The following is a 22,693-nucleotide window of genomic DNA, read 5'->3' as shown; positions in this document are numbered from 1 at the left end:
AAACAAATGAAAATAATAAACACACTTATCTTATCGACACTGTACACAAGTTTCTGTCAATTCCAAGGTGTTTTACAGATTTTAATCGAATAATTTCCTTTCAATATTAATTTCTTCATACCTCTAGATCGTGTTGGCGATGACTCAGTTTCCTGTCGTTTTCGTTTCGGCATTCGGTCTGCTGCAAACAGAATAAAACAAAACAAAAGATAATAATAAACAAACCTATCTGATCGACACTGTACACTAGTGTCCTTCAGTTCCAAGGTGTTTTACAGATTTTAATTGAATAATTTCCTTTTATTATTAATTTCTTCATACCTCTAGATCGTGTTGGGGATGACTCAGTTTCCTGTCGTTTTCGTTTCGGCATTCGGTCTGCTGCAAATAGAATAAAACAAAACAAAAGATAACAATAAACAAACCTATCTGATCGACACTGTACACAAGTTTCTGTCAATTCCAAGGTGTTTTACAAATTCTAATTTAATAATTTCATTTTAATATTAATTTCTTCATACCTCCAGATCGTGTTGGGGATGACTCAGTTTCCTGTCGTTTTCGTTTTGGCATTCGGTCTGCTGCAAATAGAATAAAACAAAACAAAAGATAATAATAAACAAACTTATCTGATCGACACTGTACACTAGTGTCCTTCAGTTCCAAGGTGTTTTACAGATTTTAATTGAATAATTTCCTTTTAATATTAATTTCTTCACACCTCTAGATCGTGTTGGGGATGACTCAGTTTCCTGTCGTTTTCGTTTTGGCACTCGGTCTGCTGCTAATAGATTTAAACAAAACAAAAGATAATAATAAACACACCTATCTGATTGACACTGTACACAAGTTTCTGTCAATTCCAAGGTGTTTTACAGATTTTAATTGAATAATTTCCTTTTAATAATAATTTCTTTTATACCTCTAGATCGTTTAGGGGATGACTCAGTTTCTTGTCGTTTTTGTTTCGGCATTCGGTCTGCTGCTAAAAGAATAAAACAAAACAAAAGATAATAATAAACAAACCTATCTGATCGACACTGTACACAAGTTTCTGTCAATTCCAAGGTGTTTTACAGATTTTAATTGAATAATTTCCTTTAAATATTAATTTCTTCATACCTCTAGATCGTGTTGGGGATGACTCAGTTTCCTGTCGTTTTCGTTTTGGCATTCGGTCTGCTGCTAATAGATTTAAACAAAACAAAAGAAAGCATAATGAAGAAAGCATAATGTTTAAGTATTTCCAGCTTGTTGGAAATCTTACGGCTTTTTACTTAGTCAAATTCTGCGTGTTTTTGCATGTCATAAGTTATCATGAATTCAAACTTTTACAAAAATTACTGAGTTCAGAACCAACACTTACCGGACTCACATCTAGATCCATCGATTTTTTCCAGATATCTGCCAACCGAAGTGATTTCTCTGACAGCAAGAGGGCATTGGTACACATTTGTATTTATTTCCATAGAATGACCCATGTGTTTGTAAAAGATATTTCTATCTTTTTCAGGGATGTCTTGTAGCGCATAGAGTGTAGAAGCCCTGTGGCGATACTTTGTCGCAGTCAGATGTGAGGGATCCTTTAGATGACCTTCCATCATTTGAGTTACTTTTTTTAGTTCTGCCCATCCATTTACATGACCTTCAGATTTTTGTGTATATGGAAAAAGGTACACATTTTTTTCTGACACGCCAACTTCAGACCTCATCTCCACAAGCATCTCAACTGCACGCAGCGTATCTATTGGAATCAGAACAGGAACCAGCTTTCTGGACCCCTTACCTCTTTGGTAAGCCAGCTTAAAAGATTTCAGTAGATACTTTTCTATGGGATCACTGACTGCCTCTACCTGTTCAGGATCTACCCAGGCCTCACTGGCTGCATCTTGCCACTCATCGAGTGTCATCCTACTGGGTTCACCACCCCTGCGTGCATTGAACACAGTTAGTCTTGAAACTACCAAGGCCCTAAGCTTGTTGAAGATATGAACATCTGAAGCATCATTCTCACTGTCAACAATTTCTGTTATTGAATCAACAGTAAAGTCCTTCAGTTGTTTAATGTCATGTTCAAGTGGCATTGACTGTGGCTTCCTAAGGACCGCCTGCCGTTTTCCTTCAACAAGAAAAAGGCTTCTGCTGAACATGAAGTCCCAATTTAGGTCAAGCACTGAAAGAAAGCGGTCAATCTCCTCTGCTGCCTCAAGTCTATCCTCCACAATATATACACCTTTCATTACCTTTGCACCCTTTTTCAAAAGATAACCTAAACTTAGCTTTAACCCATATTTCAAATCTCCATTGGACTTCTCAGTTAGGGCATCAAGGGCAAGTTCCAGATAGGTGAAGTTTTGTCTCTTAAGTAAGTCCTCACCACCCAAAGTATTGTCATCCGAGACTATTCTCAGTTTGATGAGGTTGTTTCCTAGTTTCCTCATATCATTCATAACTATTGATCTTTCCCTGGTGACAGATTTACTCCAAAGTTTTTGTCCAACCTGAATGATCATTTTGTCTGTTCTACAGACCTCTCCAACAGTATCACTTCTAAATTTGTCAAGAATTGTTGACTGAAATCTGGCACCAATAGCTTTGTTGTTGATATTCCTCAATGATGTAATGGGTACTGCAGACACCTTGCTGACCACTGTGGAGTGGCAAACTTGTTTGTGTCGCCATACACGTGACCTACTATAAAAGCCATGGCAATTTCCACACATAACTAAGCTTGAACTTCCTTGGTCTCGTTCCCTGAGTAATTTACATGAAGATTCCTTACTTGAATTCATTCTTCGAATGTTTTCTTTGTAGATTCCATTTTTCCTTATTTGCGACATGGTTTCAAGCCTTTCCTGCCGTGGAAGTTGAAGTGCTGCTTTCACTTTTTCCTCTTTCTGATGTTTCCGTTTAAGGTGACGATTCAGCTGTGCTTGTAGTTCTCCACAGTAAACACAGGGCCGTTTTGGACGGATTGGTACATGTCTGTCATCCTAAAATAGAAGTAAAACTAGATATAAGACAATCCGGAAGCTGTTCCGGTTTAATTTCACCATGATTGCATGATCTAGACCCTGAATTTGAGGCAGTAGACCATATGACTCTAAACCCAGACCCTTAATTTGACTTACATTTTTCCAAACCCAAACCAAAGCATAACTCTAACCCTGAATTTTCATTAAACCGTGGTATTCTTTTCGTAACTAAGTACCTACAACCTTAACTATACTAGCCTGTACTCAGGTTTGAATTAGAACTTGTTTAAAGCCTTAAAACCGGATCATTAAAGAAAAGTATGCGTTCAATAATTACTCGTAAAATCAATGTCAATAAAAGCTTACTTTGTAAGAAGTACAGCAGCTTTTGATAGTAAAGCATTTCGAGAAGCATGTCACTTTGAAAACATGTATTTGGTTATGGGAAAATACATTAGTTTTTATTAACCCAAAATTTGATCTGAGAAATCTTTGTGTCAGAAACATTTCTCAGATTGTGTATTCCAATTATGAGTTATTCTTCCTTTGTGGGCATTAGGGTTGTGCTTTTGGTACTTTGCTATGCAAAGTAAACCATGGACAGATTTGTAAGTACTTTTTTAACTTAATTATATGCTTTTGTTGTTCTATGTTAACCTACAAACATCTGTGGATTGTTAGCATTTATAACTGTTAGCTGGGGTCGATTTCACAAAGAGTTAGGACTAGTCCTAACTTAGGACTAGTCCTAGGAGATATACAAATTGCATGGATAGTCCTAAGTTAGGACAAGTCACTGGTCCTAACTCGAGATAAGACTAGTCCTAACTCTTTGTGAAATCCACCCCTGTTGCCATGTAGAAGTTCATTACACAAATAGGTGCAATGAAAAAATGAAAAATGTTTAAGATTAAATTGCTTAAGCATTTCGAACATCCCAGTAGCAAACAAAGCAGTGCCTGTTTCACATCAGAGCAAAATATGAGGGTTCTTGTAGCATTTTAAATTTGGATTTCATCTTAGTCAATACTAGCAAAGGGATTTTGGAGTCTATTTTAATCATGCTTCCCATACAAAACGTTTGGCATTCTTGTTTTTACTTACAACATATTAAATTTGGAATCAACACTTCAATTAACTTAATATTGCTGTTGTTTTATTTTTCGTCATAACAGTTACTTCAAAAACAACAAATGCAATTTTATTTGAAATGTTGTTAAAGGTAATTTTATATTTAAATGTAGTATTAATTTAATTTTAAAATGTGCTCACTAGTTTGTGAAAAGGTGTTTAAATGTACACATGTACAGCAGATCGAATGATCATGGGTTCATTTAAATAAACTTCCTAGTATCAAAAACAAATTGTCACTTAATTAAGCTCCCTGTAATTTTTTTCATGTGAAACGGGTAGAGTCAACAAAACTTTTCAAACACTGTATAACATAATGGTATTACTAAGAAAAATGCATGGAAAAAACAACTAAGCAAAGTATAGGCTAAAATATTTAACATATGAAGCTGCTAAAAAGTTAGCATAATGGAACAACAACTGACATGACTAATGGATAATCCAGTTCAAACCAGGTAGATGGTACATGTTCCTGTAACTGGAAACATTGAATAACATTTAAAAATAGTATAAAATACAAAAATAATGTTGTTAGTAAAAATGTCAAAACAATAAATAACAAACAAAAAGTAAAATTTGACAACAGTATTATTAATGCCAAATAGAACTCTTCCCATTGTAAAACAAAGTAAGTCAAATGGGGTACTAAAGCAAATCACACATACCTTTGCTTCAGTTTTCTCCGCACTCTCTTTTTCAAGACAAAAATAATATAAAAACTTACTACCTTTGTTGCATCACACTGCCCAGCATCTACAGTTCTTGCAATATTGGTGATGCAATTTTTATAAGCAAGTCCAAAGAAGAGAGAGAGACCGCATTAAACTCCAAATATGTGACACGCACTTAAAAATTAAGACAAGATAGCGTCTTGACCACAAGGTATCTGGTTCTGACATTTTCATTGTGCTGTCGTCATTGTTATGCTTGCAGTAAAAACGTGATTTCAGTTTGCAGAGCTACACCCACTGATTACTGTCAAGGCCCTTTGTAATGATATTTTGTCAGATTACAGTTTTGTGGGTTATAAGTACAATCAAAGACAACAACAACCTATTTGAAATATGAAACTAATGACCGGGGGGGGGGGGGGGGGGGGGAGCAGACCAATATTGTGGTATTTTCAAATCCAAAAGGATGCTTGTATCAGGCATGAGAATGGGCGATGATGAACGAACAGGAAATCCATTTCATACAAACAAATCTGAAAAATCGAACTCTAAAAATGCATGTCCGGGTATTGGGCAATGTCAAGAATTTGGGCAAGGTGACCCAGGCATCAGTGCTGTACTCAGTGAACTGTTGTCAGTAGACTTTTCAAAGTCTCCATACATTTCTGATTAGAGAAGAGGGATTGGGGAAACCCAAATGTATACCCCCTATACTCCCCCTATTACATAACTGATTACCCCCAAATTTATCAAATTCACACTTAACTTGAAGACCACAGATTTGAAAGGGAGAAAACAGGAATTCCTGTTTAAACAGGAAGATTCTCCTGCCTGTTGTATTGAATTTGAAAAAATAATTTCGTACATAATTTAATGCAAAATATTACTTAGACTAAAGGATAAACCATGTTAATTTCTCTCTGTGCACAAAGGCAATATACTTAAACTTTCACACATACATGTATGTATACGCTTTTGAGAGAAACCACATGTATATGCAGTAGTCATCAATTATTTGTTATTCATAGACCACATGTTCATGTACCTTCGTCATTGTTGATGAAACTTACCACAAATGTTATTAAGTTGTTGATGCAAAATTAGCATGTACATTTACAAATTGTTTTGAAAGTAATTATAGTTTAAGTTTTATGATGACCGATGAGGTAAAATGCAGCATAACTGCGACCGCAGAGTTTAACCATTATAAGATGACCATTGCAGATAAACACTACCATAGGACGACCAAAAACGAAAGGTCAGTCTTAGGGTGACCACGTAATTTAACCATTTTAAGACCACCAATAGTATACATTTAGTACAAATGTATCTAGTAAAAATGTATAGTTTTACAGGAAAAGAGTTGTATTTACTTGTTGAAAGTTTGAATGATGCTTAACCATGCATAGTTTTTAAAGTGTAGATTTATGCACAGACAATTAATAGTCACAAACACAAACTGTTCCCTATGTAACCCCTTATTTTGCTATATTTTCATGAATGTTGCAATTTCAAAAATATATTTATTGTGAAAACAATGTAGAATAATTAATTGTGTTTAGTTTATAATAACAATTAAGACTTTTATTCATCACATTTTCTTAAAATTAAAAGTTTTATGTTTTTTGTTAGGTGTGACATGTGTTTTGCAATAAAAAATTAAAAAGGTTATAAACACCTTTTTAAAAACTGTATATATCTTGTGGGACAATAAACTTAAAAAAGACCAACACAAAATCTAACTTTACTTAAAAAAAAAAAAGCATTGTTATACAAATTTCACATGAAAAACAAGAAAACTACATTTTTTGTTAATTTGTAGGGTTTGTCTTTTCAGAGAATGCCCCATTTATATTTGCTGTTTCCTGTTTATTGTGTAAATTTTTGCAAATGAACGGAGATCAACTTGAGAGTTTTTATTTCTATTTTTTGTAATCCAAAATGGGTGCTTCTTTTTACAGTTTGTTTTCTTCTTTCAACGATTCTTTGTAACTGCATTTTGGTTTTCCAGTAGGGAAACCATGAATGGGATGAAAATGTCAAAAATTATTTTAAAAGTGTATGGAACCAATCTAAAACAAAAATAAAAGAATGTTAAAGGATAAACTCTGTATGTGTATCAGAACACACATGTAGAGTGAACAGACCTGAATTCTTTGAGCATATGTACTGCACGTATTCATGAACATGCACAATACAAATGAGTTCAATAAACTACAGAGCATTTTTATTAGTAATGTATCTCTTGTGATACAGTATTCTGTGACGTCACAGGTGAGAGATCACTGGTAAATAAAATACAACCTCCTTTAAAGCTAAATTTATCAAAAATATCATGTTGGAAAACCGGCAGGCAGATTTCAACAAAGGACAGTTTTGATATAAACAAAAGGTACATGTTCTGTGAAAAAAAGCATTTACACCTACCTTCCGCTTGAGTTCTTTGAAATGTTGCTTTACCTGAAAAGATAGTTGGATTGGATGTGATAAAGACAACCAGTTGAGGGTTATTAGCTGTTTCGCAGCGCATAGCGCGCAGCGAAACAGCTGTTGTTTTCGTTAAAGTTTTTTATTTATTATTAGCTGTTTTGCAGCGCAACGAAACAGCTCTTGTTTTCGTTAAAGTTTTTTTAGCTGTTTCGCAGCGCAGCTCAGCGGAACAGCTCTTGTTTTCGTTAAAGTTTTTTTTTATATTTAATTTTTTATTATTTTGGGGTCTTTGCAGAACATACACTTCTTCACAGATTAGGTTTTAGTCAAATTATTCCTTTTAATATTAATTGGTTCATACCTCTAGATTGTGTTGAGGATGATTCAGTTACAGGTAGTTTCTGTTTCACCTGATCTGTTGATAATAGATTAACAACAAACAAAGAACAATAATAAACACACATGTCAGACGAACCAAGGTTTAGAAAAATATTGTAAACTTTCAAAAGAAATAAAACGGATATGTTATCAGAATAATTTTGGGTTGAACACAGACAAATTGACTTGAGCAGGACTTGAACCTGTAAACACCAGAAAGTAATCCCCATTTACCAACAAAGCTATCTTGCCCTAATCTTGGTGGTCTCTCTATTTTGTCAATATCTTTGTTTGGAAGTGCCAGTCAGAAGCCATTCAACCTGTAACTGGCACAGAGCCAGGGATGACACCTAAGTTTATGATACAACCTGAGATGTGCCAGCAGGGGGATCACCTAATTAAAGCAATTTTGTATTTTGAATACCAAGTAATAAACCACAAAGGAAATAGACTGAATAAGATGGCCGGTACACTGCCAGAATTGGTCTTCTTGAAATAAGAAAAAAATGTGTTTCAAGAAAAAAAGTTGTGTCACTCCCTAGAAAATTGTTCTATTAAGATTATTGTAAGAAACACAGGAACATTTGACTAGAAATAAGATTTTTTCTTATTTCAAGAACACAATATTTAGCAGTGCATGGCTTAGATGGTTCTGTCTGGTGCCCCGAACAAAGATATTGACAAAATAGGGAGACCGCCAATAATAGGGCTAGATAGCCGAGTTAATAGAGCAACAGCACATTTTCAGAGGTCTAAGATTCAAATCCTTGGTAAGTTGATTTTTGTTTTTTCAAACTTTTTTTCAATGATTAAATTGTTATGAATGGTAAAATTTGTTTCTACATTCATAGGGCAAAAGAGAGAACAGAGCACTGTTGAAAGTATCAAAGTTCAATACCATGCAAAGTACTACATGTAGGCAAAATAAGTTAATGTTATGTCTCAATGATGAACACTATGCACTAGTCTTAGTCAATTTCAAGTAGCTTCTTTTAATATTAAGTAGTCCTTTTAATAATAATTTCTTCATACCTCTAGATCGTTTGGGGGATGACTCAGTTGCCAGTCGTTTTCGTTTCGGCATTCGGTCTGCTGCTAACAGATCAAAACAAAACAAAAGATAATAATAGACGCACCTATCTGATCGACACTTTACACTAATTTCAGTCAATTCCACGGTGTTTAACAGATTCTAATTTATTTTTGGGGTTGAACAAAGAATTGACTAGAGTGGGATTCGAACCAACGACCTCCGGATTAACGTGCCGGCGCTCTACCAACTGAGCTATCTAGCCCTATATTGGCGGTATCCCTATTTTGTCAATATCTTTGTTCGGGGGTGCCAGTCAGAAGCCATACAACCATTAACTGCCATGTAGCCAGGGATCACACCCAAATTACTATACAACCTGGGAAGCGGCAGCTATAGGGACACCGCCAATATAGGGCTAGATAGCTCAGTTGGTAGAGCGCCGGCACGTTAATCCGGAGGTCGTTGGTTCGAATCCCACTCTAGTCAATTCTTTTTCAACCCCAAAAATCATTTCAAAATTTACCCAGTCAGTTTCCCTTGTGGTTTATATTGATATCTGAAACAAAAAGTCGCATCCCCTTAAGGTGATCCCCTAGCTGCCGCTTCCCAGGTTGTATCGTAATTTGGGTGTGATCCCTGGCTACACGGCAGTTAACGGTTGTATGGCTTCTGACTGGCACCCCCGAACAAAGATATTGACAAAATAGGGACACCGCCAATATAGGGCTAGATAGCTCAGTTGGTAGAGCGCCGGCACGTTAATCCGGAGGTCGTTGGTTCGAATCCCACTCTAGTCAATTCTTTGTTCAACCCCAAAAATCATTTCAAAATTTACCCAGTCAGTTTCCCTTGTGGTTTATATAGATTCTAATTTAATAATTTCCTTTTAATATTAATTTCTTCATACCTCTAGATCGTGTTGGCGATGACTCAGTTTCCTGTCGTTTTCGTTTCGGCATTCGGTCTGCTGCAAATAGAATAAAACAAAACAAAAGATAATAATAAACAAACCTATCTGATCGACACTGTACACTAGTGTCCTTCAGTTCCAAGGTGTTTTACAGATTTTAATTGAATAATTTCCTTTTAATATTAATTTCTTAATACCTCTAGATCGTGTTGGCGATGACTCAGTTTCCTGTCGTTTTCGTTTCGGCATTCGGTCTGCTGCAAATAGAATAAAACAAAATAAAAGATAATAATAAACAAACCTATCTGATCGACACTGTACACTAGTGTCCTTCAGTTCCAAGGTGTTTTACAGATTTTAATTGAATAATTTCCTTTTAATATTAATTTCTTCATACCTCTAGATCGTGTTGGGGATGACTCAGTTTCCTGTCGTTTTCGTTTCGGCATTCGGTCTGCTGCAAATAGAATAAAACAAAACAAAAGATAATAATAAACAAACTTATCTGATCGACACTGTACACTAGTGTCCTTCAGTTCCAAGGTGTTTTACAGATTTTAATTGAATAATTTCCTTTTAATATTAATTTCTTCATACCTCTAGATCGTTTTGGGGACGACTCAGTTTCCTGTCGTTTTCGTTTTGGCACTCGGTCTGCTGCTAATAGATTCAAACAAAACAAAAGATAATAATAGACACACCTATCTGATCGACACTATACACTAATTTCAGTCAATTCCACGGTGTTTTACAGATTCTAATTTAATAATTTCCTATTAATATTAATTTCTTCATACCTATAGATCGTGTTGGGGATGACTCAGTTTCCTGTCGTTTTTGTTTTGTCATTCGGTCTGCTGCAAATAGAATAAAACAAAATAAAAGATAATAATAAACAAACCTATCTGATCGACACTGTACACTAGTGTCCTTCAGTTCCAAGGTGTTTTACAGATTTTAATTGAATAATTTCCTTTTAATATTAATTTCTTCATACCTCTAGATCGTGTTGGCGATGACTCAGTTTCCTGTCGTTTTCGTTTCGGCATTCGGTCTGCTGCAAATAGAATAAAACAAAATAAAAGATAATAATAAAAAACCTATCTGATCGACACTGTACACTAGTGTCCTTCAGTTCCAAGGTGTTTTACAGATTTTAATTGAATAATTTCCTTTTAATATTAATTTCTTCATACCTCTAGATCGTGTTGGGGATGACTCAGTTTCCTGTCGTTTTCGTTTTGGCATTCGGTCTGCTGCAAATAGAATAAAACAAAACAAAAGATAATAATAAACAAACCTATCTGATCGACACTGTACACTAGTGTCCTTCAGTTCCAAGGTGTTTTACAGATTTTAATTGAATAATTTCCTTTTATTATTAATTTCTTCATACCTCTAGATCGTGTTGGGGATGACTCAGTTTCCTGTCGTTTTCGTTTCGGCATTCGGTCTGCTGCAAATAGAATAAAACAAAACAAAAGATAACAATAAACATACCTATCTGATCGACACTGTACACAAGTTTCTGTCAATTCCAAGGTGTTTTACAGATTCTAATTTAATAATTTCCTTTTAATATTAATTTCTTCATACCTCTAGATCGTGTTGGGGATGTTAACTGTTGACCCAAATAAAAGGAACACTGTCTTATCATCATTTAACTTCAGGAAGTTTTGTTGTGTCCAACATCGAATCTCTTGGATGCATTTCTTAAGTCTTGCAATAAATGCGTTTGCGTTTTCTTGAGAAGATTTAAACGTGATGTATAGCTGAGTGTCGTCTGCGTACACATGGTAATTCAGATTAAATTTGAGGATGATGTCACGAATTGGTTAAGTGTACAGCGTAAACCACTGCGGGCCGAGTACCGAACCCTGTGGCACAGAGTAGTTCAAAACAACAGGGTTTGATATCGCGGTGCCAATACATACATGCTGAGTTCTACTGTGGAGATATGATTTGCACCATGCTAGGGCTGTGTCCTCTATGCCAAGGTGATTCTGGAGCCGAGAGAGAAGGATGTTATGATCAACAGTGTCAAAGCAGCACTCAAGTCTAGCAGGACTAGTGCTGTAAGGTTATCATTGTCCATAGAAGAGAGAATATTGTTGCTCACACGGACTAGTGCAGCCTAAGTCCCATGGAAAGGCTTGTATGCTGACTGGAACACGTCGGACAGGTTGAAAGTATGAATGTGATCAGAAATACGTGATGACACTACTCGTTCGATGACTTTTCCAAGATATTTTAAGTTTGCAACCGGTCTGTAGTTTTTTAAATATCTCCTCGTCCAGGTTTGGTGTCTTGATGAGCGGCCTGATGTAGGAAACTTTGAGGCCATCGGGTAAACAAACGGAACTGAGAGATTCGTTTACAAGCTTAGTGATGTAGGGTACAATTATATCAATGTTTTGCTTTATCATGGATGTTGATACTGGATCAGGATTTTGAAGGAGATTTCATAATGACCCTTTGAATCTCAGCAACAGTGGCAGGCTCAAACACATATAGTCTACACTCTGGTTGAAGATGTGGCAATGTCTGCGGCACATTGTAAGGGACTGATGAAAATGATGAGCGGATGTCTGAAATCTTGGTGACAAATCATTTCTGGAACTCATTTGCTAAGTCCTGGTTATTGTAGGTGGATGGAAGGACGGGTGTTTTGTGTTTGAGCAACAACTTATACCAAATATCTTGAAGAGTTTCTTTTGATCTCCTGAGGATTCTTGTACTTGAGATGAATAATGGATGATCTTTGCCTGGTTGATCAAATTCCTAACTACTTTACATTGGTTGCGATATTCTTGTCGTTGTATTGCCAATTTGCCATTTTTCCGCCACTTCCGCTCCAGTTGACAACAGATCTTAACCATGCATAGTTTTTAAAGTGTGTATCTATGCACAGACAATTAATAGTCACAAACACAAACTGTTCCATATGTAACCCCTTATTTTTCTATATTTTCATGAATTTTGCAATTCAAAAAATATATTTATGGTGAAAACAATGTAGAATCATTAAAGGAACACGTTGCCTTGGATCGGACGAGTTGGTCTATTAAAAGCGTTTGAAACCGTTTGTTGTGAAATGCATATGGTTAGAAAGATGTTTTAAAAGTAGAATATAATGATCCACACAAGTATCACTCGAAACTGCACGGTTTTCCTTTTAAATCGCGAACCATCACGGTCGGCCATTTATGGGAGTCAAAATTTTGACTCCCATAAAATGGCCGACCGTGTTAGTCGACAGGGTAAAAAGAAAACCACGCAATTTTGAGGCATATTTGTGTAGATCATTGTATCCTACTTTTACAGTATCTTTCTAACCATATACATTTTACAACAAACGGTTACAGAACGATTTTCACAGACCAACTCGACCGAGAGTCAGTTCAGGTAAATAGTTGACATACTTGCTCACGGTCAAAAAATGATTTTTTTTTATACTGGAAAGGCCTTGGGCTGCAAGCAAACAAAATTGCATTTTCAATTCCATTTATTGCCATGGTTACTTTTAGGCCGATTTTAGGCCGATTTTGGGGTCTGAAAAACTGGTTTTTAGCTCATATTTACAACTCCACCCCACCAAAATGCAAAATTATTTCAAAAAACCTTGTATATCACTACAAAGTATCATCCTTGGCCTTCCATCAGAAGAAAAAATTATTGCTTTAAATATCACCCTTGTGCTATTTTTGCATCGTGCATTACAGTATGTTTTTAGAATTTGCAAAATCGCCATTTTTACCCAATTTTTGGACCCCAAAATGTCAACTTGCCAGGGGTCTCAGAAAATTTTCCTTTCGGCTGTGATTAGGGCCAACATTGGTCTTTTCATATCTGGTGAGAAAAACTTGGGCAATTGTATCCTGTTGTGACAGTACTGCCTCAAAACAAGACTTTTTCCCAAAACGTGAAAAAATGCTTTTAAAGGGTCTTTTCAAATAATATTGACATACGTGTCCACGTTGAAAAAAAGGAACATTTTTCTGATACTTTGTGGATGGCAGGGACTTGGGGTCCAAATAAACAAAATTTACATTTCAAATCATTACATAATATGTTGCCATGGTAACAGTTCATTTGTGTTTAGGCCACTTTTGGCCGATTTGGGGGTCTGAAAACTGTTTTTTAGTTAATATTTACAACTGTACCCCACCAAAAAAACAAAAATATTTCATAAAACCGTTTCCATCACTACAAGTTCTCATCCTTAGCTTTACTTGAGACAAAAAAATTATTGCTATAAATTTAATCTTTGTGCTATTTTTAGAACATGCATTAGAGTGTGTTTTTAGAACTTGCAAAATCAATATTTTTACCATATTTTTGCCCTCATATTTTTGCCCTCATATATTTAGTGCATTACCCAACATTGATCAGGACTTGTTGATGACCTAAATCTTAGAATTTGCCCCACCTCTGCCCCGCCCAAATCATATTCTTTGACATTGCATAAAACAAAGTTTTGTGAACAGCGGCTCTTTTTTGGAAGTCACATTTTTGAATTCCCTTTACAAATCAAGAAAGTTTGTGCAGTCTAAATTTGTTTTGGTTCTCAGAATATTTCCCTTTTGGTTGTGATTGGGCTATCATTATGGTTTGCATGTCTGCTGGGGCGAAACACTTTGGTGTTGTGACACTTCTACATCAAACATGGTAATTTTTCCAAAAACAAAAAATGCATTTTGAAGATATCACTTTTAGTTTGAATTAATAAAACACAAAAATGAACATGATTGTTAAACAATCTGGCACTGTTTCCATGCTTTTTAAAGTAGCAAGTACAACATCTTTATTTTTAAGCCATAATCATGCTTTGCCACTGTGAGTTCTTGTTTTGTCATGACTACTTTACCAAGTTGTGCAGGTATGATTCACATTGCAAGAAGAGAAGTAGTGCGATGAGCATTCTTTAAAAGTTGTCGTACATGGCCTTATAACAGTCTCCTTGGTCCCCTGCCTGCTACCAAACTAAACATTTTCATCCCAATCACAATAAAGAGGCTCTAAAAGTGCGCAAATACTGTCTCCACAGTACCTAAATGGCCATTTACCTGCTTTGGCCTTCTGTAAGCAGTTCCCCACCCATGGTGGGATTCCTTTCAGTTGTACTGTTGCAAACAGTAACAGAGTTGGTTTATTTTTAACGTGATAAACAATTCAGCAGGTAATGTTTGACAATGTTTTTTGTTCATCGTTCTCAGAGACATTTAATGTGAATTAGTAAAATAGTGAATGGAAAAAAATAATCAAACTAGGATAAATAAATTTTTGTCACTGCAATTGTATCTTACTTATTTATGTTGAGCAGGTGCAAGTATTCACAACTTCTATCAATGTTGTTTCATTAAAGGAACACCTTGCCTTGGATCGGTCGAGTTGGTGTTTAAAAAGGGTTTGTAACCATTTATTTAAAAATGCACAGATTAGAAAGATATTTTAAAAGTAGAATACAATGATCCACACAAGTATCACCAAAAAAACATGTTTCTAACCATATGCATTTTATAACAAATGGTTACAAACGCATTTCAAAGACCAACTTGACCGATCCCAGGCAACATGTTCCTTTTAAATGATCTCTTACGCTCATCTTGCAACACTTTTATGCGAAGGCTTTTTAATTTCCCACATTTGTGTTGGACATGATTGGATGCTCCAAACCATCTTACAGCACAGAAACTATATTGTTTATGATCTCTATCTCTATGAAAAGTTTTACATTTGGTAGCAGGCAGGGACCAAGGAGAGTAAGCCCTGTATTAAAGACAACTTGTAAAGAATGCTCATCGCACTCTACTTGCAATGGGAATCATACCTGTACAATAGGTAAAATAGCCAAATCAAGAACTCTCAGTGGCAAAGCATTGGTTATGGCTTGGTTGGATACCATTATGTTTAATATAAACTTTGTATTCAATACTCAAAGGGCATTGAAAAAGTGTCAGATTTTTACAAGCATGCATTAATTTTGAAAAAAATTACTATACTATTGAGCCAGGTAGTGTCACAACAGGATACAATAAACCCAAGTGTTTCTCCCAGAAGACATGAAAACACCAATAAGGAATATGATTGGGGCTGGGCCGGGCAAATTCAAAAATTAATGTCATCAATAATTCCTGATCAATGTTGGGTAATCCACTCAGCCTACAGAGTGCAAAGAGAAGCAAGATTGATAGAATTATTACTTTTTAATGTTATAAATTCGATTTGAAAAAAAAAAACAATTCAAAATGCATTTTTCTGTTTTGGAAAAAAAGGCTTATTTTGAGACAGTACTGTTTCATCAGGATACACTTGCCCAAGTTTTCTTACAAAAAATATCAATTTTGGCCCTAATCAAAACCGAAAGAAAATATTCTGAGACCCCCCCCCCCATAAAAAAAATAAATTTTGAGGGCAAAAAATATGGTAAAAATGTTGATTTTGCAAGTTCTAAAAACACACTCTAATGCACAATCTAAAAATAGCAGAAGGGGGAAATTTATAGAAATAGTTTTTTGTCTCAGGTAAATCCAAGAATGATACTTTGTAGTGATGTAAAAGGTTTTATGAAAGACTTGTGTTTTTTTGGTGGGGTGGAGTTGTAAATATTAACTTAAAAAACAGTTTTTCAGACCCCCAAATCGGCCTAAAGTGGCCTAAACACAAATGAACTGTTACCATGGCAACGTGTTATATTATGATTTGACATTTTGGGGTCCAAAAACAGGGTAAAAATGGCGATTTTGCAAATTCTAAAAACATACTGTAATGCATGATGCAAAAACAGCACAAGGGTGATATTTAAAGCAATAATTTTTTTCTGATGGAAGGCCAAGGATGATACTTTGTAGTGATATACAAGGTTTTTTGAAATAATTTTGCATTTTGGTGGGGTGGAGTTGTAAATATGAGCTAAAAACCAGTTTTTCAGACCGTCCCCAATATCGGCCTAAAATGGCCAAAAAACTAAATGAGCCATAACCATGGCAACAGGCTATATATGGAACTGAAAATGCAATTTTGTTTACTTGCAGCCCAAGGCCCTTCCACCCACAAAGTATAAAAAAAACACATTTTTTGATCGTGAGCAAGTATGTCAACTATTTAGCTGAAGTGACTCTTAAGACTTTTATTCATCACATTTTCTTAAGATTAAAAGTGTTATGTTTTTTGTTAGGTAAGACATGCATTTTGCAATAAAAAACTAAAAGGGTTATAAACACCTTTTTAAAAATTGTATATATCTTGTGGGAAAATAAACTTCAAAAATACCCAACACAAAATCTAACTTTACTCAAAAAAAAAAGCATTGTTATACAAATTTCAAATGAAAAACAAGAAAACTACATTTTTTTGTTAATTTGTAGGGTTTGTCTTTTCAAAGAATGCCCCATTTATATTTGCTGTTTCCTGTTTATTGTGTAAACTTTTGCAAATCAAAGGAGATCAACTTGAGAGTTTTTATTTCTATTTTTTGTAATCCAAAATGGGTGCTTCTTTTTGCAGTTTGTTTTCTTCTTTTATAGATTCTTTGTAACTGCACTTTGGTTTTCTAGTAGGGAAAACGCGAATGGGATGAAATGTCAAAAATTATTTTAAAAGTGTATGGAACCAATCTAAAACAAAAATAAAAGAATGTTAAGAGTCAGTTCAGGTAAATAATTGACATAGTTGCTCACGGTCAAAAAATGAATTTTTTTTATACTTTGTGGGTGGAAGGGCCTTGGGGTGCAAGTAAACAAAATTGCATTTTAAATTCTATATATAGCCCGTTGCCATGGTTACGGCTCATTTTGTTTTTTGGCCATTTTAGGCCGATTTTGGGGTCTGAAAAACTGGTTTTTAGCTCATATTTACAACTCCACCCAACCATAATGCAACATTATTTCAAAAAACCTTTTAAATCACTACAAAGTATCATCCTTGGCCTTCCTTGAGAAAAAAAAAAATAATTGCTTTAAATATCACCCTTGTGCTATTTTTGCATCATGCATTACAGTATGTTTTTAGAACTTGCAAAATCGACATTTTTACCCTATTTTTGGACCCCAAAATGTCAACTTGCCAGGGGTCTCAGAAAATTTTCCTTTCGGCTGTGATTAGGGCCAACATTGGTCTTTTCATATCTGGTGTCAAAAACTTGGGCAATTGTATCCTGTTGTGACAGTACTGCCTCAAAACTAGACTTTTTTCCCCAAAACGTGAAAAATGCCTTTTTAAGGGTCTTTTCACATAATATCGACATACGTGTCCACGGTAAAAAAAAAAGGAATATTTTTCTTTTACTTTGTGGATGGTAGGGACTTGGGGTCCAAATAAACAACATTTACATTTCAAATCATAATATAACACGTTGCCATGGTAACAGTTCATTTGTGTTTAGGCCACTTTAGGCCGATTTTGGGGTATGAAAAACTGTTTTTTTAGTTAATATTTACAACTCCACCCCACCAAAATACAAAAATATTTCATAAAACCTTTTACATCACTACAAAGTATTATCCTTGGCTTTACTTGAGACAAAAATATATTGCTATAAATTTCACCCTTGTGCTATTTTAAGAACGTGCATTAGAGTATGTTTTTAGAACTTGCAAAATCAACATTTTTACCATTTTTTTTGCCCTCAAAATTTCATTTTTTCAGGGGTCTCAGAATATTTTCCTTTCGGTTTTGATCAGGGTCAAAATTTGCCTTTTTTTAATTTCTGGTAAGAAAAACTCGGGCAATTGTATCCTGATGTAACAGAACTGTCTCAAAAATAGACCCTTTTCCCCGAAAACATAGAGAAATACATTTTGAAATATTTGCTTCATTTTGAATTTATAACATTAAGAAGTTAGTAATAATTCCATCAATCTGGCAGCTTTTCATAAGCACTCTGTAGGCTTAGTGCATTACCAAACATTGATCAGGACTTGTTGATGACCTAAATCTTATAATTTGCCACATTGCAAGAAGAGAAGTAGTGCGATGAGCATTCTTTACTATTCTTGTCTAAACATGGCCTTATAACAGTCTTCTTGGTCCCCTGCCCGCTACCAAACTAAACATTTTTATCCCTATCAGAACAAAGAGGCTCTAAAAGTGAGCAAGTACTGTATCCAAAGTAACTAAATGGCCATTCACCTGCTTTGGCCTTCTGTAAGCAGTTCCCCCATCTATGGTGGGATTCCTTTCAATTGTACTGTTGCAAACAATAAAATAGTTGGTTTATTTAACGTGATAAACAATTCAGCAGGTAATGTTTGACAATGTTTTTTGTTGATCGTTCTCAGAGACATATATAATAATTATGAATTAGTAAGATAGTGAATGGAAAAAATAATCAAACTAGCCTGAATAGACTTTTGTCACTGCAAATGCATCTTACTTATTTATGTTGAGCAGGTGCAAGTATTTACAACTTCTTTCAATGATGTTTCATTAAAGGAACACGTTGCCTTGGATCGGTCGAGTTGGTCTTTGAAAAGCGTTTGTAAACGTTTATTACAAAATGCATATGATTAGAAAGATATTTTAAAAGTAGAATATAATGATCCACACAAGTATCACTCTAAAACATCTTTCTAACCATGCATTTTACAACAGACGGTTACAAACGCATTTCAAAGACCAATTTGACCGATCCCAGGCAACGTGTTCCTTTTAAATGATCTCTTACGCTCATCTTGCAAATCGTTAGTATCACTGTTTTTAATAAGATCTTGGCAAACTTTTCCAACACTTTTAAGCGGGCTTTTTAATTTCACACATTCGTGTTGGACATGATTGGATGCTCCAAACCATCTGCCTCAAGCACAGAAACTATATGTTTATGATCTCTATCTCTATGAAAAGTTTTACATTTGGTAGCAGGCAGGGACCAAGGAGAGTAGGCCCTGTATTTAAGACAACTTGTAAAGAATGCTCATCGCACTGTACTTGCAATGGGAATCATACCTGTACAATAGGTAAAGTAGCCAAATCAAGAACTCTCAGTGGCAAAGCATTGGTTATGGTTTGGTTGGATACCATTATGTTTAAATAAAAACTTTGTATTCATTACTCAAAGGGCATGGAAACAGTGCCAGATTTTTAACAAGCATGCATTATTTTGGGAAAAATAACTATACTTAAGGCATGATCAGTCACAACAGGATACAATAAAAACAGTGTTTCTACCCAGAAGACTTAAAAACACCAATAACAACCGAAAGGGAACACTTTAAAAAAAAGAGGCACTATTCACAAAACATTGTTTTATGCAATGTCAAGAAATATGATTGGGGCTGGGCCGGGCAAATTGTAAAATTAAGGTCATCAACAGTTCCTGATCAATGTTGGGTAATCCACTAGTGCTTAGGAAAAGCTGCAAGATTGATAGAATTATTACTTTTTAATGTTAGAAATTCAATATGAAGAAAAAACAGTTCAAAATGCATTTTTCTGTTTGGGGAAAAAAGTATATTTTTGAGACAGTACTGTTAACATCAGGATACACTTGCCCAAGTTTTTCTTACCAGAAATAAAAAAGAAAATTTTTGGCCCTGATCAAAACCGAAAGGAAAATATTCTGAGACCCCTGAAAAAAATTAAATTTTGAGGGCAAAAAATATGGTAAAAATGTTGATTTTGCAAGTTCTAAAAACATACTCTAATGCACGTTCTAAAAATAGCACAAGGGTGAAATTTATAGCAATATTTTTTGTCTCAAGTAAAGCCAAGGATGATACTTTGTAGTGATGTAAAAGGTTTTATGAAATATTTTTGTTTTTTGGTGGGGTGGAGTTGTAAATATTAACTAAAAAAACAGTTTTTCATACCCCAAAATCGGCCTAAAGTGGCCTAAACACAAATGAACTGTTACCATGGCAACGTGTTATATTATGATTTGAAATGTAAATGTTGTTTATTTGGACCCCAAGTCCCTATCGTCCACAAAGTATAAGAAAAATATTCCCTTTTTTTTTTACCGTGGACACGTATTTCGATATTATGTGAAAAGACCCTTAAAAAGGCATTTTTCACGTTTTGGGGAAAAAAGTCTAGTTTGGAGGCAGTACTGTCACAACAGGATACAATTGCCCAAGTTTTTGACACCAGATATGGAAAGACCAATGTTGGCCCTAATCACAGCCGAAAGGAAAATTGTCTGAGACCCCTGGCAAGTTGACATTTTGGGGTCCAAAAATAGGGTAAAAATGTCGATTTTACAAGTTCTAAAAACATACTGTAATGCATGATGCAAAAATAGCACAAGGGTGATATTTAAAGCAATAATTTTTTTTCTCAAGGAAGGCCAAGGATGATACTTTGTAGTGATATAAAAGGTTTTTTGAAATAATGTTGCATTTTGGTGGGGTGGAGTTGTAAATATGAGCTAAAAACCAGTTTTTCGGACCACAAAATCAACCTAAAATGGCCAAAAAACAAAATGAGCCGTAACCATGGCAACGGGCTATATATAGAACTGAAAATGCAATTTTTTTTACTTGCACCCCAAGGCCCTTCCACCCACAAAGTATAAAAAAAATTCATTTTTTGACCGTGAGCAACTATGTCAATTATTTACCTAAACTGACTCTTAAAAGATAAACATTTACACCTACCTTCCGCTTGCGTTCTTCGAAGTGTTGCTATACCTGAAAAGATAGTTGGATTGGATGTGATAAAGACAACACGTCAAGGGTTATAAAGCTGTTTCGCAGCGCATAGCGCACAGCTAAACAGCTGTTGTTTTCGTTAAAGTTTTTTTATTTATTATTAGTTTTTTTTGCAGCGCAGCGAAACAGCTCTTGTTTTTGTTAAAGTGTTTTTAGCTGTTTCGCAGCGCAGCTCAGCGGAACAGCTCTTGTTTTCGTTAAAGTTTTTTTTTATATGATTATTTTTTTAATATTTTTATTTGTATGTTTCAGATAAAGCGATTTTTTGCATAGTTCCTAAAGAGCAATAGCAATGAAACTTTCAGTGATGAAAGGTATTGGTGGGCATATGGTCCTTAAACAATGACGTCATCACCTGCCACGTGACGTCATCTTAAAGGTAATTAAGTTTAAATATTTGAAAATCTATATCAAATCAGCCACAAGAGACCGTAGGTTTCTGTTTGCGTGATTGGGTTGGAATAAATTAAGTCTTCATTTTATTTCGTGTGCGTGACCTCACATGACCTCAACTTCCGGTCGAAACAGGTCAAAACCCGAAGTGCCTTGTAATTCAAAAGTGGCAAAAGGTATGAACTTGCTTTTAACGATGTTAGTGTCTGGCAAGGGTGGGCAGTTTTAAAAAAATATCGATGACATCACGATACACAAGAGCACCCTCTAGCGGCAGGTTGAAAACTTATTTTGGAAGATGTGTATGGTGAAGTTTTGTGTAATCACTTCAAAATTTACACACATGTTGATTATCAGGCAGGTATCATATGTGTAAAGTTTCAGATCAATGACGTCATTGGGGGTCACGTGACGTGACATTAAAGGTGCACATTTGAAGTCGTTTAACTCCAAAAGTAATAGTACGATCATGTTGAAACTTGGTAGATTGTTAGATATTGGCGAGATCTTGTGAGTTTTTAAAGATGTCATGATGACGTCATCACATCAATTTTTATGTTTTTTTATTTTTGGCACCTTTAGTCATTAAATCCTAATGCAACATGGCATAAACTAAATTCCTTTTTTAAACAGGCTTGATTCATCTTCTGCTTGGAAAACGAAAAGATTTTCATATTGAGTTTAGTAATTTCTGAAAAAGTTGACGAAACAGCTTGCAATGCAATAATGTCTAGTTGTTTTTATAATTGGTGATAATAAAACGTATGATGTACATACATTTTATGGTACAAGAAAACATAGGGGTGAAAATGTCAAAGGTGACTTTGAGTACCAATCTCCTTTGAAACATTGTTTGGAATCTTGTAAGTGTAATTTTTGTTAAACTAGAGATAGTGATTATAACTAACAATCACAGAGCTGTTTTGGTTAGAAGATCATTCCATAGGGCCCAAGTAGCCAAAAATGGTTGTTATATAGTGTAGTTTGTTTATACTTTCTGTATTCCTGTTCAAACTTGATGCAAATGTCATAAAGGAGTCATCACAGAGTAAGAATAGACTGTGCAAGTCTCGCGTGTATTTGAACATTGGGACCCGTTAAAGCGCGTGAGTTTGTTTCCTTCACGC

At 35.1% G+C, this 22,693-nt stretch overlaps 2 protein-coding genes across 2 annotated transcripts in view; both read right to left on the bottom strand.

Moving 5' to 3' along the window:
* The window catches only part of LOC139938018 (adhesion G-protein coupled receptor G7-like), a 244,279-nt gene that overhangs the window by 49,290 nt on the left and 172,296 nt on the right, over window positions 1–22,693 (bottom strand). The gene's annotated exons all lie outside the window — the stretch shown is intronic.
* LOC139938021 (uncharacterized) lies at window positions 1,308–5,163 on the bottom strand. The gene has a single exon (XM_071933378.1). The coding sequence runs from the start codon at window positions 2,838–2,840 to the stop codon at window positions 1,350–1,352; it is 1,491 nt and encodes a 496-aa protein (XP_071789479.1). The 5' UTR covers window positions 2,841–5,163; the 3' UTR covers window positions 1,308–1,349.

This window comes from Asterias amurensis, chromosome 6 (assembly GCF_032118995.1).
Source record: "Asterias amurensis chromosome 6, ASM3211899v1".
NCBI classification, from domain to species: Eukaryota; Metazoa; Echinodermata; class Asteroidea; order Forcipulatida; family Asteriidae; genus Asterias; species Asterias amurensis.
This window is presented reverse-complemented; position numbering and strand designations above follow the sequence as displayed.

What these genes read in the sequence shown, in the direction of transcription:
- LOC139938021 (XM_071933378.1), bottom strand. Translation starts at nt 2,840, where the DNA reads ATGTCGCAAATAAGGAAAAATGGAATCTACAAAGAAAACATTCGAAGA.